General features: G+C 38.0%; 1 protein-coding gene and 1 long non-coding RNA gene across 2 annotated transcripts in view; one reads left to right on the top strand and one right to left on the bottom strand.

The window, feature by feature from the left end:
• Positions 1-2,195, bottom strand: part of USP38 (ubiquitin specific peptidase 38) — a 31,754-nt gene extending 29,559 nt beyond the window's left edge. Inside the window, exon 1 of the mRNA XM_051967191.1 lies at positions 1,431-2,195. Coding sequence (XP_051823151.1) covers positions 1,431-2,112 — 682 coding nt within the window. The 5' untranslated portion in view covers positions 2,113-2,195. The remainder of the gene's footprint in view (positions 1-1,430) is intronic.
• Positions 2,196-7,489: 5,294 nt separating this feature from the next.
• LOC127540520 (uncharacterized) lies at positions 7,490-14,537 on the top strand. Its single transcript, XR_007948214.1, has 4 exons — positions 7,490-7,605; positions 9,102-9,174; positions 10,656-10,687; positions 14,406-14,537. It is a non-coding gene; the product is annotated as an uncharacterized LOC127540520 (long non-coding RNA).
• The last annotated feature ends 2,216 nt before the right edge of the window (positions 14,538-16,753 follow it).

Genomic DNA, 16,753 nt, shown 5'->3' with positions numbered 1-16,753 from the left:
CAGGAAGATAAAAAGTATAGGAATAGTCACTTTATTGGAAGAAGTAATTAATTTACCAAAAGCAAAAATATTTAGGGCTAGAAAGAGGCAATGAATGACAGGTTTTGGAAGGTCTGTGTCAAGAGATCTGCAAGATAAATCAGCAAAGGAAAGTTAAGAATGGCAAGGTGGGAAGGAATGCCGAAATTTCACAAAATGCCTTTTTTTTTCATGTCAGTCATATCTGGAAACACTCAAAATTGATTCCTTCTTTAACACAATGAAAAAATACTGAAGAAGGGGTAAGATTTCATTGGAAGGCACTCCAGAGGACTGAAGAGCACAAATCAAATAAAGTCATTGTTAGAAAATTTCGGAATAATCTGGGAATGAGTTTAGTTGAAGGCTAGGGGACCCAAAGAATGAGGTCACAGAAAGCATAGCCTTAAACACCAGGTTACAAATTATATAATTACAATTAAGTGACATCAAATGGGAGGCAGAGACTGGGTGTGGAAGACAGGTAATTTAGTGCTGGCACTAACCTCCAGATCAGGAAATACCAGATCAGAATAAAAATGAAGAGTCATAGGTATGATTTCCTGATGACATAAATCTAGGATTCCAATAAAGCCTACGTTCTCTTGCAAAGTACCTGTGAATGGTGTTCTTAAATATTCACCTCAAAGAACATTTCTATTTCTAAATAGCCACCATTACACAATACTAATCTTATCCACTCCTGTATATCAAAGAACAAATTGCAACAGACAGGAACAAAATATTAGTAATGGGTTGGGTTAAGGACATACATACTTTCTGGAAAGTCTAGGACACTCAAAGAAACAGAAGACGTACCGCACTAAGGTAATAGAGTTAACTATAAATATAATGTTTACCCTGTGATTATAATGAGTCAATAATGATCTGGTAAAAGCTTCATCTTCAAAGCAGTCTACAAATGAGTTGAGCAATGGCAAAGTAGTAAAGCTCGATCTCTTGTTACTGGTTTTCTTGAATGAGGGGAGAGTGCAGGCGGACCATCATGGGATTTGGGTTGAGAACCCAAACACGACTTGTATGGTATAGGATGTTATCTATCTATTTGAGGGGCTGTGCGCTGACTCAGGCATCAGCTTATTTTATAACCGGGGAGTTTAAATTCATCTTCTGCTAACCAGCTTCAGCTTCCGATTACCCTATTTTTATTCACACCACCCAGCACTCTGCCTTAAGATTTAAAAATTGTTCCCAGAAGGTTAACAAGAATTCGCTAAGTGCTTACTATGTGCCAAACACTGTGCTAAGTACCGGTCGTACAACAGAAAAGCAAAAGCCGGCCCTCGCCCTGGAGAAGGAACGGGTACAGACAGGATAACTACAAAGTGGTCCTGAGAGGGACCCCCGCGGCGCCGGCCCGCCCGCCCCACCTCCGGGTGCCCGCGGCTCACCGGTGGAGGAGATGCTGGCAAAGACTTCCTGCAGCGAGGGCAGCAGCGTGGAGGGCTCGGCTTTCCAGATGTTCTGCAGCAGGTGGCTCACTTTGGTGACCCGGGCCACATACTCGCGCAGCTCCTTCTCCTGTCCGGAGGCGCACTGGAAGTGGCCGATGGTGCGCACCAGCTGCTGGCAAAAGGCCACCGCCAGCTTGCCCTTGGGCACGCACTGCACGAAGTCTCCCAGCAGGTCGCAGAGGCGCGCGCACAGAGCCGGCTCGGGCCGCTCGCACACTATGCGCAGCGCCTCCACCTGCAGCACGCTGAACAGATCGAGGACGGATGGGCAGCTCATGATGAGGCGCAGCCCGTTGTGGATGTAATCGAGGATGGCCACGTCCTTTCTGTCCAGCGAGTGGTAGCCGCGCTGCAGGAGGCCCAGCACAAACGTCTTGTTGAAGAAGCTCTCGAACTCGGGGCGGTGGTAGCGGGCGTACGCCTCCAGCACCTGGTGCCCCACCTGCCTCTGGAAGGGGTCCTGGCCCTCCAGGATGAGCCGCGTCGTCAGGCCGAACATGGCCTCGCACTGCGCCCCGTCCAGCCACTTCTCGGCAGACTCCACCACCTTGCGCACTATCACCCGCTTGAGCGGCAGCGGGTGCGATGAGCTTACCAGGCCCTCCAGGATCTTGTCCATGGCGGCGGGGGGGGCGCGGCGGGGGCGGCAGCAGCAGGGACAACGACGACAGCAGCGGCGCACAGGCCAGGGGGGGCAGCAGCTGGACCGGCCACCGCCGCCGCCGCCTCAGCAGCCACATCTAGGGGGCGGGCGGGCCCATGCGAGGGGAGCGCGTGCGGGGGGCCGCCCAGGCCGGGACGGGCCGCTCCTCCGGCTCTGCCGCCGCGGGGCCGCCCCAGGGCCGAGGTCCGGCGCACAAGCTCGCCGCGGTCCCGGGCCGGCGGCCGCTCTCACCATGGGCGCCGGCCGCGGAGCAGCGGCGGGGAGTCCCGGGGCCCAGGAGGAGCAAGGGGCTTCAGTCTCTTAGCCCTCCTCACTCCCCCCCACCGCCCCTGGCGAGTTCCGGGAGGATGGGAAAAGAAAAGTGGACCGGGAACTAGAGAGCAAAGAGTCCGAACCTCGATGACCCCGGATGCAGAAGTAGTTTCAAACAGGAAGTGAGGGAAATCTGGGTCAGTTGGAAGTGGAAGAGGAGGGCCCCGCCCCTTCCTTGGACCGCCCCCCTTCCCCTCCCACCCCCCCCTTCCCCACCCCACCCCTCCCCTCCCCTCCCCTCCCCCACCTCTGACAATGCGCAGGCGCGCCCACCTCCCCCACTTAATTTCTCCTTCTTGTCCCCTCCCCTCTAGCTCAGTTACGCGGTGACGTAGCTGACGCCCGCGGCTCCGTCGTCACTGGGGAGGTTCTGTCCAGTCACAGGCGACCGTGGTGAGGAAGAAAAGGCCAGACCGGGAAGCCGCCTGCGTGAACGGTCGCGAGGGGACGCACCTCAGCGCCTCCACTTCCGGCCGCCTCGAGGCCGTCTGCTCTCACGCATCCTCCCCTCCCCCGCTACCCATTCCTTCGTTCTGCGCGTGTGCAGCCGTTGCTACATACACTTCCAGACCTCTCCCTACCCTCCTTGCTTCCCCGCCGCCAGAGGTGCGAGTTAAACATCCGCTTCGACCCTTCCCTCTTTTTCTTCTTTGGGACTCCCGCCCCTCCCGGCCTGGGCTTTTCTTCTTTCACATCAGCCCCAGATCGTTCATGATTAACCCCGGTCTTAATTTTGTCTTCTGTAAAGCGGGGATCGTAGAGTCTCTGATAAAACTTGGCCCGAAGAGCTTGGTTAGCCTCTTAAAATGCCGCCGAAACGTCTGCTTTCCCGTTCAGGTCCCCACAGCTTTATGCTGCAGCTTCGTTCTTGGCCCGGGTGTGGGTGGGCTACCAACTCCCCGCCGTTCCCCCAGCTCCGAAACGCTTTGCAAACCCCCAGTGTGCTTCACGTCAAACTTGGGCCGGGTTTCGGGGTCCGCGCTTTACGCTGGGGGGAAGGAGAGGGTTGGGGTAGAAGCCCCTTCCCCTTTCTGTCCAGTCCAAGCTCATCTACGTGCTTGGATGTGGAGCTGCTCACGAAGCCCCCACCCACTTACCCTAAACGATAGATTACGACATTGTTCCTCAAGATCAATGCAGGGGTGTGGGGGATCCCTGTTGCCTGTGCGGCGAAGCGTTTGGAGCGCTTGTCAGGGTGATATTCATAAAAGCAGAAAAATGAAGTACAAAATTATGTAGAGCTTTCAAGAAATATTTTTTAAATTTTCCAACAACACGTTAAGAGCCTCCCAATCTTGTAATTACATAATGGAAGCTGTTTTTGAGTTACCCGATGCAATCATACCGTCCCCAGACCCAGCCACCGAAATGATGGGATGTAGGTGATACTCCAAAATTAAGTTGAGATTACCGTCTGTGTTGCGAGGTGTCTCCAAAGAATTTGTAAGCATAGACCCCAAAATTCAGGGGTGAAGATTTTATATTGACTAGCCCTGGAAAGGATTGAGCTATTGTGACCCCAAGAAAGAGTTAGAAAGGATCTACAGAATGAGCAAATCTTTCTTAGGGGAAATATGAGGGAGAGAGGGTTTGACATCGCAACTTGGCTTTCTGATTGGATACAGCAAACTATGGGATTATGATGATTTTGTCAGTGCAAGGAACAAAGAGCCTGCTTAAATTAAGGCTGAAATGATCCTGTCAGTGCTCCTCCCGGCTTGGGTTTCTCTTCGTTATCATTGTACTAACTAATGGGATACCACCCCTTTTAGCTAATTTTGCTTCTTTTCTCACCCCTACCTCCAGCATATTCATAGTTTATCCCCGCCAGACTTTCAGTGTCACTTTAAAGCTTTACAAAAAAAAAAAAAAAATTCCTCACACTTACCTTGTGAAGTAGGTAAACATGTATATTTTTACAAGATGAGAAAATTTGAAGTTTGGAAAAGTAATATTTGCCTTAATGAAGGTCACACAATTAGTAAATGTCAAAGCAGCAAGAAAATTTCACTTCTCTCCTACTCCAGAGTTTTTACTATATCAGAATGCCCCCGGTATAGCTAAGTATTGGATGTGTAATAAAATGCAAAAACATTGTATCAGATCTCTTACAACTATTGTATCCTTTCACCAGGCTAATAGGTTTAAAAAAAAAATTATTTCATTTTTCCAATTATATGAAACATTTTTAACATTTAAAAAACAATTTTGAATGCCAAATTACTTCCTTTCTTCTCCTCTGTTAAGCAAGCAAGCAATTTCATATAGGTTACATATATGCAGTCCTCTAAAACCTATATTTCTCTATTAGCCATGTTGTACAAGAAAACAAACCAAAAAACCCCCAACCAAAAATCTCAAGAAAAGTATTTCAATCTGTATTTAGACTCTGTTCTTTCTTTGGATGACATTTTTCATCATAAATTCTTAAGAATGTCTTGGATCATTGTATGGCTGAGAATAGCTTCCGTCATTTACAATTGATTATCAGTACAATATTTCTGGTACTCTGTATAGTGTACCTGTACAATGGATCTGCTCACTTCACTTAGTATAGCTTCACATAGGTCTTTTCAGGATTTTCTGAAACTGTTCTGCTCATTATTTTTATAGCATGATAATATTCCATTATAGTCCTATACCATAATTTTTCAGGCTTTTCCCAAATGATGGACATGCCCTCCATTTCTAATTCATATTATTATATGAATTAGAATATATATATATATATGCTACAAATATGTTTGTACAACATAGGTTCTTTTTCTTTTCTTTTTTTAAAATCTTTTTGGGATACAGATTCAGTAATGGTATTGTTGGATCAAAGGGCATACAGAGTTTTATAGCTCTTTGGATATAGTTCCAAATTGGTCTCAGTTGATAATTCCACCAACAGTGAGTTAGTGTTCCAATTCTTACACATCTATTCCAACGTGTGTCACTTTCCCTTTTCTGATAGGTTTGAGGTGATATCTCAGTTGTTTTAATTAGCATTTCTCTAATGGTGATTTTTTTTTTATATGACTATATAGAGCTTTGATTTCTTCTGAAAACTGACTTTATATTCTTTGACCATCTATCAATTGGTATCCTGATACTTTTGATACATTTCTCCATATATTTTTGAGAAAGGAGGCCCTTATCAGAGAAATTTGCTCGAAAAACTTTCCTCCTAGTTTTCTGCCTTCTAATTTTGGCTTCATTGGATTTGTTTTTGCAAAAATATTTTAATTTACTATCAAAATTATCTTTTGCTTCCTGTATACTGTCTCTTATTTTGTCATAAATTCTTCCTTTACTCGTAGATCTGGCAGATATTCCCTGCTCCCCTGATTTGCTTATATCACCCTTTATGTTTAAATCATGTATCCATTTTGACTTTATCTTGGCCTATGGTATGAGATATCTGAATATACCTAGTTTCTGTCAAATTACTTTCCAGTTTTCCCAGAAATTTTTGTCAAATAGTAAGTTCTTTTCCCAAAAGTTTGGATATTTATATTTATCAAGAACTAGATTATTATAGTCATTTACTACTATGTATTGTGCATCTAATTGATTCCACTGGTCCATCACTATTTCTTAGCCAGTACTGGCTAAGATTGTTTTACTGATTACTACTTTGTAATACGGTTTGAAATCTGGTATTGCTAGGCCACTTTCTTTCACCTTTTTTTTTCCCCTATTGATTTCCTTGATTTTCTTGATTTTTTTTGTTCCTCCAGATGAATTTGATTTTTTCCTAGCTACATAAAATAATTTTTTGGTACTTTGGTATGGCACTGAATAAGTAAATTAATTTAGGTAGAAATGTAATTTTTATTATATTGGCTTGGCCTACCCATTAGCAATTAATATTTCTACAGTTGTTTAGAACTGACTTTTATTTTGTGAAAACTGTTTTGTAATTGTATTATTAGAGTTCCTGGGTTTATCTTTACAGGTAGGCTCCCAAGTACTTTATTTTGCCAACAACTATTTTAAGTGGAATTTCTCTATTTCTTGCTGCTGGACTTTGTTGGTAATATATAGAAATGTAGTAGTTTTATATGGTTTTATTCTACATGTTGCAACTTTGCTGAATTTATAAGTTACTTAAATTAGTTTTTTAGATAATTTTATAGAATTCTCAAAGAATTCTGTTATATCATCTGCAAAGAGTGATAGTTTTGTTTCCTTACTGCCTATCCTAATTTAATTTCTTTAATTTCTTTTTCTTTTCTATCGCGATAGCTAGCATTTCTAATATGATATTTTAAAAGTAGTGGTAATAATGGACATCTTTACCCCGATCTAACTGAGATGGTAGCTTATTCTTGTTATAGATAGTGCTTGTAATTTCTTAGAACTTACCTAATAGTGAAATTTTTAAAAATGGAATTTTATTTTTTAAGTTAATAAACATTTTTCTCCTTCCAAACCTTCTCACTCAAATACACAGAATAAAAGAAAAAAAAAACATGTAACAAATATGAATAGTCAAGCAAAATTCCCATATTTACTCTATCCAAAATTATATATGTAGACTATCAGTTCTCTTCCATACAATGGGTAGCATTCAACATGGTTCCTCTAGAGTCATGTCTGAACATGTCTGAACATTTTATTGATCAGAGTTAAGTCTTTCAAATTTGTTAAGTTTTGTAATGTAGTACAAATTGTTCTCTTGGTTTTGCTCTCCTCTCATCTTTTTAAGTTTCTCTGAAACCATCCCCTTTATAATTTCTTAATATATAATTAGTGAAAATTGATCAATTAGTAAAAGATAAATTGTAAAAAAGACAAATAGATACTAAGAAAAACATGTCAATGTATACAGTACTAACTAAAAGTCTTTGAAAACGGATTAAATAAGAGCTTTCCAATAAAACAAATATTATAAAATATTATAATTAGGGATATAGACATTATACTACTAGGAAAAAGCTTTTGAGTTCATTTTACATATGTTGTATTTAGATCACAAAATTAAGTCTAGACTTTTTTTTTTTTTAAACCTTCATCTTCAGAATTTGTGTGGATGTGATGCTCAGGGAAGATACCTATTGTATAGATTTGGAGCTGGATAGGAATTTTAGAAATGGACCTTGAACTCACTTTACAACTGAAAAAACAGGTTCAGAGAAGATCATACAGGTAAGAAGCATTTGGGATTTCAAAGGACTTTAAAGTTGTATTCTTTTGATGCTCATACTCAGTAATGAGCATACAAGGTGATGAGACTTTGTGATTGTACTTTTCTGTGAAGATTGTAGACATGCTTTTGGACAACTCATTTTCTTCTAGGACATGCCCGCTAATGACATTTCCATAGAAATAAGTGATTGAGTTTTAGTGGGTTTTTTTAGAAAATTCGTTAGGAACTACCTCTTGCTAGGCCTATTAGGTATTTACAGAGGTGTGCAGGAGCTAATTCTAATGAACTGCTATTGTTCAATTGATAGTGTGAGCACTCAGGTCTCAGAAATTAGTAAATGCTGAAAATCAGGGCTGAATTTATTGTCTTGTTGAAAGTCTAGACTTTAGAAAATGATGGGAAAATGTCAATAATTCATATTAAGCATGTTGTGTATATATTTCTACTTCCCCATCTCCTCAATCTGAAACCAGCTCCTGCCTCCTTAGGCCCCCATCATTCAGAAAACTATTAAATAATTACCAACATACCACTGGGTACAGTATTTGCATCACCAGCATTTAATAATTCCTAGTACTTCTAAATGCTTAATAAATAAATAATAAATGCTTGAAAATTGATTCACTCAATTTTAGGTCAATATGACCTAAAACATAAAAGAAAAACCATTTAAGAAAAGCTTAGGGTTCTCAGGCATTTTAAGGTGCTGGAGATGGATAAAAAGATCCCTGGCTTCAAAGAGCTTACATTCTTGTGGGTAGAATATATAAATAAGAAGAATATGTAATTTCAAGAAAAAGGGATAATAAGGGAAGGAGATGAAGATGGGGCAAAGAGTTAGAAAAGTAGAAGAAAGATTCTATTATTACATGTGGCTGATGAGAGAGTGTATTCTAGACGTGAGAGAACTGCTTTATGCAAAGGTACAGAAATGGGAAATGGAATGTTGTTTTTGTGAAAAAAAAATTGAAGTTAGTTTGACTGGAACAGAAAACACATGATTGATAGCCACTAAAAAAAAAACAAAAACCTGGATAGGTGGTTGAAGATTTTATATGGTATTGGGGACAATAGGAAGCCAGTGAAGATTTTAAAGTAGAAGGCAACAAACTTATATCTGTGTTTTAGCTATATCAATCTGCCACTTTGAGTGAATATCAGTTGTGACAATTTTTTAAGTAAAAGAGGATAGCTAAAGAAATCCGTAATTTGCTATAGTGGGATACCACCTACCATGGAAGTATACATTTACTAACCCCAAATTTCTTTTCTAGAAGACTCCAAACCACAGTGTAATATCATAAATCAACTGAAAAAATTTCTGATTTATTATATAAGGTGTTTAATAGAACAAAAACTAGCTCTGAAATCAGAGAAACTTGGTTCAAATCCTATTTCTTAAGATCTATATAAACTTAGCAAATCACTTAAACTTTTTAAGCCTTAATTTCCACATTTATACAATGAGTAGGCTGAATTAAAATTTGTCTCTAAGGTTCCTTCCATCTTTAAATTCTGTGGAATAGGAAGCAAATCTTCTGTGATCAAAACAACAACAACAAAATAAGGTAAAAGAGTTGTTTTTAGTATTTTTTTCCTTGTTTTCTTTTTATCATTTCCCATTATTCATACTAAGTTCACTGAGTCTTTTGAATATTATTTCTTTACTTTTCTCATGACCTTCACAATGACCTAAAATATAAAAGAAAAATCTCATCTTTTTTATGGGTCAATATTTCTATAAAACTTAGATTGCTCTGTAGTTCTGTTCATAAAATGTTATTGTCAATTCTAAAGCCCTAGCGTAAACCTAGAAAGAGGCCTGAGAAATGAATTTGCAATAAATGGCAATAGGAATATGAGACATTCCTGTATGGAGCTAAAATAGCAGAGTAGAAGAAGCACTAAGCCAAGGTCTCTCAATATTCCCCTCCAGACAATTTAAAAATGATGCCTTAAAAAGAATTCTAGGACAAGAGAGGCAACAGTAAGTCAGAAAGAAACATTATTCCAGCTCAAGACAACTTAGGAAGTCAGAAAAAGAGATTTGTAACAAGGGGATAGAGGTTGGTTTGTAGCATGGAAGAAACATTGATGAAATTCCCAAAGTGAGATTAGGAGGTGTTAACAGCAGCAAGAGCAGAAGGTGAGGATATTTGATAAGTGGTCAGAGAGACATTACAGTGGACTTCTTTGCTAGATGGACTAGATGCTAATTGGCAAATTCATAAAATGGCTGATACCCAGTTCTGGGTATAGTTGAAGGGTAGAGAGGAGCATTTTTGGTCAAAATGGAGCAGGAGCCTTGAAGAATAGTATTGTTTTTGGTCACATGGGATCAGGAATCTGAGAAATAGTACTACTTGAAGTTCAAGGAATCAGAGGTTTTTCTTGGGTAGAGATTAAAATGCAAACCAGGAGAGCAATGACCACACTTTCCTCCAGTTCAAACTACCTTGGAAGCACTGAAAACTCCCAATCCCCCAAAACTAGCTCTGAAAACAGTTTGGAAAAAGCCTGAAACTTGACACAGTACCCCTTCCCATCTTCATATATTTCTTCCCCACCTCCACCCCACACATCAGGAACAGAGCCCAACTGTAACATAAAGTTCAAAATCAAGAAATAGCATGGTAAAAAATGAGCAAACAACCACCACAAAAAGCTACTATGGTGATAAAGAAGATCAAAACACAAACTTAAAGGAAACAAGTCAAAAGAGCTAGAAGCAAAGCCTAAAATGAATGAAAAAGTATTTATTAAGCAGTTATGTGCTTAATACTAGACATTGGCTTGATTATGAAGGTACAAATACCAAAGGGAGATAGTCCTAGTCTTCAAAAAACTTAGGTTTTTAATCCCCTCCTTTCCCCAGCAAATTGCTAACCTTTATATTTGATCCTTCCTAGAAAAAACAAACCCTTGCAACAAATATTCATGGTCAATCACAACAAATTTTTTCATTAGCTATATCCAAAAATCTATGTCTCATTTCCCATCTCTTCATTCTGAAACTAATTATAGTGTCTATCACTTCTCTTTTGGGTAGATATGCTTCCTTATTGGTCCTCTGGAATGTTGGTAAGTCATTTATCACCTTTTTCAAATGAATCTTTCCTTTTCCATCCCAAGAGCTATATCTTATAACAAAATAGTTTTTCAAAAGAGAAAATTATTAGTCTGATAAAACTAACCAATATATTAAAAAGATTAAATATTACATTCAGGTCTTTTTTTTTCTTTATGACAAAGTTTATTTATTATTTTTCAGCATTCCATTTTAATTATTTTGTTATTTGTGTAGTGCAATTTAATTTCAACAATAATTGCATGACAGGCACAAGCAACTTCAAGGAATAAAATTTTAAAATACTGTATGTATATGCTTCAGTTACAATGGACTTGCAAATAATAACTTTTCCTTACACCAAAATTTATTGCTCAAAATAAGTGGTCTGTTTTTAGGTAATATACAAGTATTTATATGTATATCAGAGCTGAAATGAGAGGCTGGAAATATAGGAAATCACCTATACAACATGCAATAATGCATGCAGTAGAAATGAAAGAAAGAATAATTCTTTTTTTTTTTAATTATAGCTTTTTATTGACAGAACAGATGCATGAGTAATTTTTCAACATTGACCCTTGCAATCACTTCTGAAGAAGTAATAATTCTTAACATTACCTTTTATAAATGCACATTTTTAGTGACATGTCCTCTATGCTACATATTTGTTTTATGATATTTTATGATAGGTTACGATGAAGGCTCAATGTTTCCAATGAACAGTAACATGGAAAAAATGCAATATTCAAACCTTATTCTGACTATTAAGCACCCACTATTCTCTATTAATATATAAGTTATTTGAGGGCAAGGGTTCTGAATTTTTTTCTGGCATAGACTTTTTTTTTTGTCAGTCTGTGCATGCCTTTTCAGAATGATGTTTTCAAATGCATAAAATAAAATATATGAGATTGAAAGATAGTGCTATGTGACCACATTATAAATAGATTTCATGTGATAAAACAAAGAAAAAATTGATTCTTTTAAGAAATTATAGTCTGTATAATTGGAGAAGACAAAATGTAATTATGCCCTATTTTTAAAAATTATTTTGAAATAGTTATCAAAATATTAAAAAACCCTCAAAATCACAGATTTCAAGGTAAGAAGTCCTGCTTCAAGGAATTAAAAAAAATTAAGTTTTGTAATATAGCTAACAAATACACTGAATGTTCAGAAAAAAAGAGGAATGTAATGGCAGTTAGTGATAGGAGAAAGTGCAGATTTTTGAGAGCAGGAACTTTTTTTTCATTTTAAGCTCCTATTTTCAATTTCCAGAATAGTTCTTTGAATATACTGAGTAAACAGATGAATAGGTTCATAAATCTCATTATTTAAGTTTCATTTGTGTGATATTGATGTGGGTGTGTCCCTTTAAGAATTGACTTATTCCTTTCTTTCTGATTCCCAACCCTTCCTAGTTAATGTAATTATCAATCAAGTCCTTGATTGAGCTTTTGATTCACAAATCCTGGTCCCTTTGAATTCCAATTGAAGATCCGGGGCCTGTCCCAGCCCCACCCGGATCTGAGCCAACTTGGGACTACACCCATAGTCCCCTCTAGCTAAATTTCCCATTATAACAGGGGCCAAGCTGGGACTTTGCAGAGGTCCCAAACATTCTAGCCTTACGCCTGGCATGCCAGGACCCTCTGTCAACTGGAACCCTGTTTTTGTTGACTTTATCTCCACCTTCACCTATTTCCTTAACTATACTTTAATCTTACTTCCAAATTCCACAATAAACCTCTTATCAATCTAGCTCTTTGGGCCAAAAAATTCCTATTTGGGGATCCTTGCGCCGCTACTAGGCTTCATTTAACTCAGTATCCTTGCGCTGAATCCAAAGGGGTTGCAGGGGAACTCTATTTGACTCCCTGTACCCCAAACCTGCCACTAGACCTCAATTAAACCCTAATTTCATTTAGGTACCCCATATTTAGACCTCATCAATATAAAATATTATATATTGTACAGTGTCCTAACATTTTGAATTCTGTTTCATTTAGACTTAGAAAGTTTTTGCATTTTCTAATGACAGGTCCTTAAAGGTAAAAGTAGACAGAAGGGAATCAATCAACAAGCCTTATTTGTCAGGAAATGTATTCAGTGCTACAGATACAATGACCAAAAAAAAAAAAAGGTGAAACGATCTTCATACACACATTAAAAAAAAGTATACATATTTTTCCTCTTGTACACACACACACACACACACACACACATACCTGTATGTATACACAGATATACATATGTGTGTATATGTGTGTGGCCTGGAAGGAAAGAGATAGAGGGGTAGTATACAAGTGAAAGAGTATGGAGCACATATGGATCCTTAGGCACAAATTTAATATCACATCTGGGCCATTGTAAGAATGCTTTATAGCAGATTTTCTACAGGATAGAAAGAGAATTCATTCTATGCCTCTTAACAGAAAAATCAATCAAAATTGTATATTGTTTGCATGGCAGTTTAGTTTAACAAAACTAAACCCTTTTGTTGGTATAGCAGTATTTTAAGTTCTTAAATTCTTTACACTAATTTCTCAAAATTCCTGCCAAAAAAGCACCCAAATCCTGAAACAACCCCCAAAAATTTCAGTCATGATTTGACTTCCAAACTTTTTACTGAAATTCAAACAACTAACCAAAAAATTCCTTTAACAAAAAGATCATGGATCTTGGAAGAATAAAATAAACATCAGTAATACTAAATCATATATATAATATTCTCTGCTGTTACACTGTCTTGCTCATTCTTCATGCGAAAGCTGCTATTTCATCTCTTGAATAGCTTAGTTTCTAGCACTTTAATCATTCTAACAAAATATTTGAAATTTGAATAAATATACATTTTTTTTTGGAGAGCCTTAAGGAATATAGTATAATGGGCTTTATTTTTTAAAAATTGTAGCAGTTTTCATATGGAAACTCTGCTTGCTAGGGGTGGAGGGTAGAAATAGCAGTGAAAAGGGATGCATAGAGTACTTTTTACTTTTGTTTTAATTTTCAATAAAAGATACATGATAGATATTTGTAGTTTGAAGCATATTATAAACAGAAACATCACTTTTGGGGAGTATAGAATGTATAAAAAGTATCATTAATCTGTTAAAGTGTAATCATGAATTGTCAAGTGGCCACACAGCCACAGATCCACATTCTGGAACAAAAGAAAATTTGATCCTTTTAAGAAATTATAATCTGCATAATTGGAGAAGCCAGTAGGTAATTACATCCTTAACAGGATGTCTGTGAGTCAGCATTTCATTAAAGTGAATACTATCAAAGGTCATACTTAAAAGAATCTTACTTAATCAAAGTGCTACAAATCATAGTGCCTTTGGGGGATATGATGTAAAAGGAGACTCACCTCAAGGGGGCACTGGATGATAATCGCTGTGGCATCTGCTGCCAATTCTCTTGTTCTAAGGAGTTTTCTAGCAAGCTATCTTAAACCCCAAGGGGTCTCTTACAAAAGTCAAGGGAGACCACATTGAGAAGACTAAAGGGACTCTAATTTGAAATAAGTCTCATATTTTCTACCTCCTTAGTTTGTTTAATGTAGTATAGTATAGTATAGAGACATTAAAGACTTAACTTTTATCAAGATTTTATTTCTATTTGAAGGAAGATTTAATATAAAAGCTATATGATGATATGAGCAAATCAACTTTTCCTTGATGTTGTACATGGTCTGCATTATCTCCCACCCTTTTTCTTTTCTAGAATAAGATTTTTATTGCTTATATACACTGAAGAATAAAACTCTCAAATGTCAAAAGAAAATATTTCAGTGATGAGAAAACAAGGTAAGTTATTCCAGGTTCTAGAAAAAGTTAGACAACTTCTATAGGAAACCGCCCCCCTCTCCCCTCCTCCAAAGAAATTGACCAAAAAACTCTAGGACAATATCTAAACAGGTGAGCACTTTAATCAAAATGACACTTCCACTAATGGTTTTTACTTAGTTCTTAACACTTTTTTTGGCTATAGGAAATAAAAACAATAGCTCCTTCCTGCTAAGTTTCTGCTAAAACAGTGATTAAGGTGCCCAAATTTACTTAGGGTTGGCAGGATTGGGGTTGTTTTTGTTTTTAAATCTTAGAATTCCAAATTTAGAAGAGACCTCTATAGCTACTTAGCTCAACTCATACCAGAAAATAATTCTCTTTACAGCCTTGGTTTTCAAACTTTGGTTTTGGGATTCTTTTACATCCTTAAACATTATTGAGGATCTCAAAGAGCTTTTTGTTTATGTGTCATATCTATGATACTATATTAGGAATCAGAGGAGATAAAATGTTAAATGATTCATTAAAAATAATAATCATCATCATATTATATATTAGCATAAATAACATTTTCCATGAAAAACAATCATTTTCCAAAACAAAATTTAGGAAGAGTAGCATTGTTTTACATATCTTTGTAGATATCTTTGATGTGTTTTGAAAGAAGACAGCTGGAATCTCATATATGCTTGTGTATTCAATCTATTGTGTTTTAGTTGAAGTATAAGATTAAAAACTGGTCTCACACAAATATGTAGTTGGAAAAGGGAAGGATATTTTATTTATTTATTTAATATATGTCCAAACACTTATTTTGTTGTACAAAAAGAATCGGACTTTGAAATAGTGTACAATTAGCTTGTGAAGGAAATAAAAAATGCAGGTGGACAAAAAGAGAGGGATTGGGAATTCTATGTAGTGGTTCATAGTTATCTCCCAGAGTTCTTTCGCTGGGTGTAGCTGGTTCAATTAATTACTGCTCTATTGGAACTGATTTGGTTCATCTCATTGTTGAAAATGGCCAGGTCCATTAGAATTGATCATTATATAGTATTGTTGTTGAAGTATATAATGATCTCTTGGTCCTGCTCATTTCACTCAGCATCAATTCATGTAAGTCTCTCCAGGCCTTTCTGGCCATTTCTTATAGAATAATAATATTCCATAATATTCATATACCACAATTTATTCAGCCATTCTCCGATTGGTGAGCATCCACTCAGGAGGGAAGGCTATTTTAATAGGCAAATGGCATCTTAGTATTATTGTGAAAATAATTTTGATTTTGTGTACCCCCTTGAAAGAATTTCAGGAATCCTCAAGGGTCTGAGGACCACACTTTGAAAACTATTGCTCTATGAAAAAGGTCCCTAATCTTTTTTTTGTATCACAAACTCCTGTGACAGATTGATGAAGACCCTGGACCCTGTCTCTGAGTAATATATGTAAGTGCATAAGATCAAATAAAATAGGAATATAAAGGTTATGATTTGTTTTCAAATTCATGTAGATTTTTAGTTAAAAACTCTGTCTGACAAATGGTCATCCATACAGTCTCAGAAGAGCTTCATTGAGAGGGGAGTCCATTATCTCTTCATGTATCCCATTTCATTCTGGACAGAGAAGCTTTGAGTTGCTAACTCCTGCCAGAACCATAATTGGGAATTCTGGCATTTGGGAAAAAATTTGGGGTAGTGGTACAGAGGACAAGTAATGCTGAACACCTGCTGTGAAAAGTTTTAAGGGCAAAGTTGGAGACCACATAGGAAAGTTTGCTGTTCTTCATCCTGGGATGAAGATCTGTGATTATAAATCTAGAGCTTGTAGGAGCTTCAAAGATCAGCTAGTCTTCAATTTACAGATTAAGGAAAAATGGAACCCAGAGAAGCTAAGAGACTTGCCTGTGATCACCAAGCTAATAAGTGTCTGAAATGGCATTTGAATCCCTGTCCTCTGAAGGCAACAGTTATCTTCTCCTAGGGGAGATTCTCCTACTCTTCAACCATTGGTTGAAACTTATAAAAACTTGGAAACTAATAAGGTTCTGCTGGGGCCCCAGATTCTGAAACATTTAGCACAACCCAAATTTCCTGCATCTGGCTGAATGGGCAAGGGGAGGATTGGGTGGCAACCACATTTTGTCTTTGTTTCCTGTAGTCCACTGCCCATGCAGTAACTGAGAAAGACCCTGCTGGGGCCTACCACAACTATATTTTTTCAGGAGGCTTGGGAATAGACATTGATTGCCCCACACTAGTTACTTCTTAGCTTCAGAGGGGAAAA

This window comes from Antechinus flavipes, chromosome 6, assembly GCF_016432865.1.
Source record: "Antechinus flavipes isolate AdamAnt ecotype Samford, QLD, Australia chromosome 6, AdamAnt_v2, whole genome shotgun sequence".
Classification (NCBI taxonomy): domain Eukaryota; kingdom Metazoa; phylum Chordata; class Mammalia; order Dasyuromorphia; family Dasyuridae; genus Antechinus; species Antechinus flavipes.
Note: the sequence above shows the minus strand (reverse complement) of the source record. Positions and strands in the feature narration are given on the sequence as shown.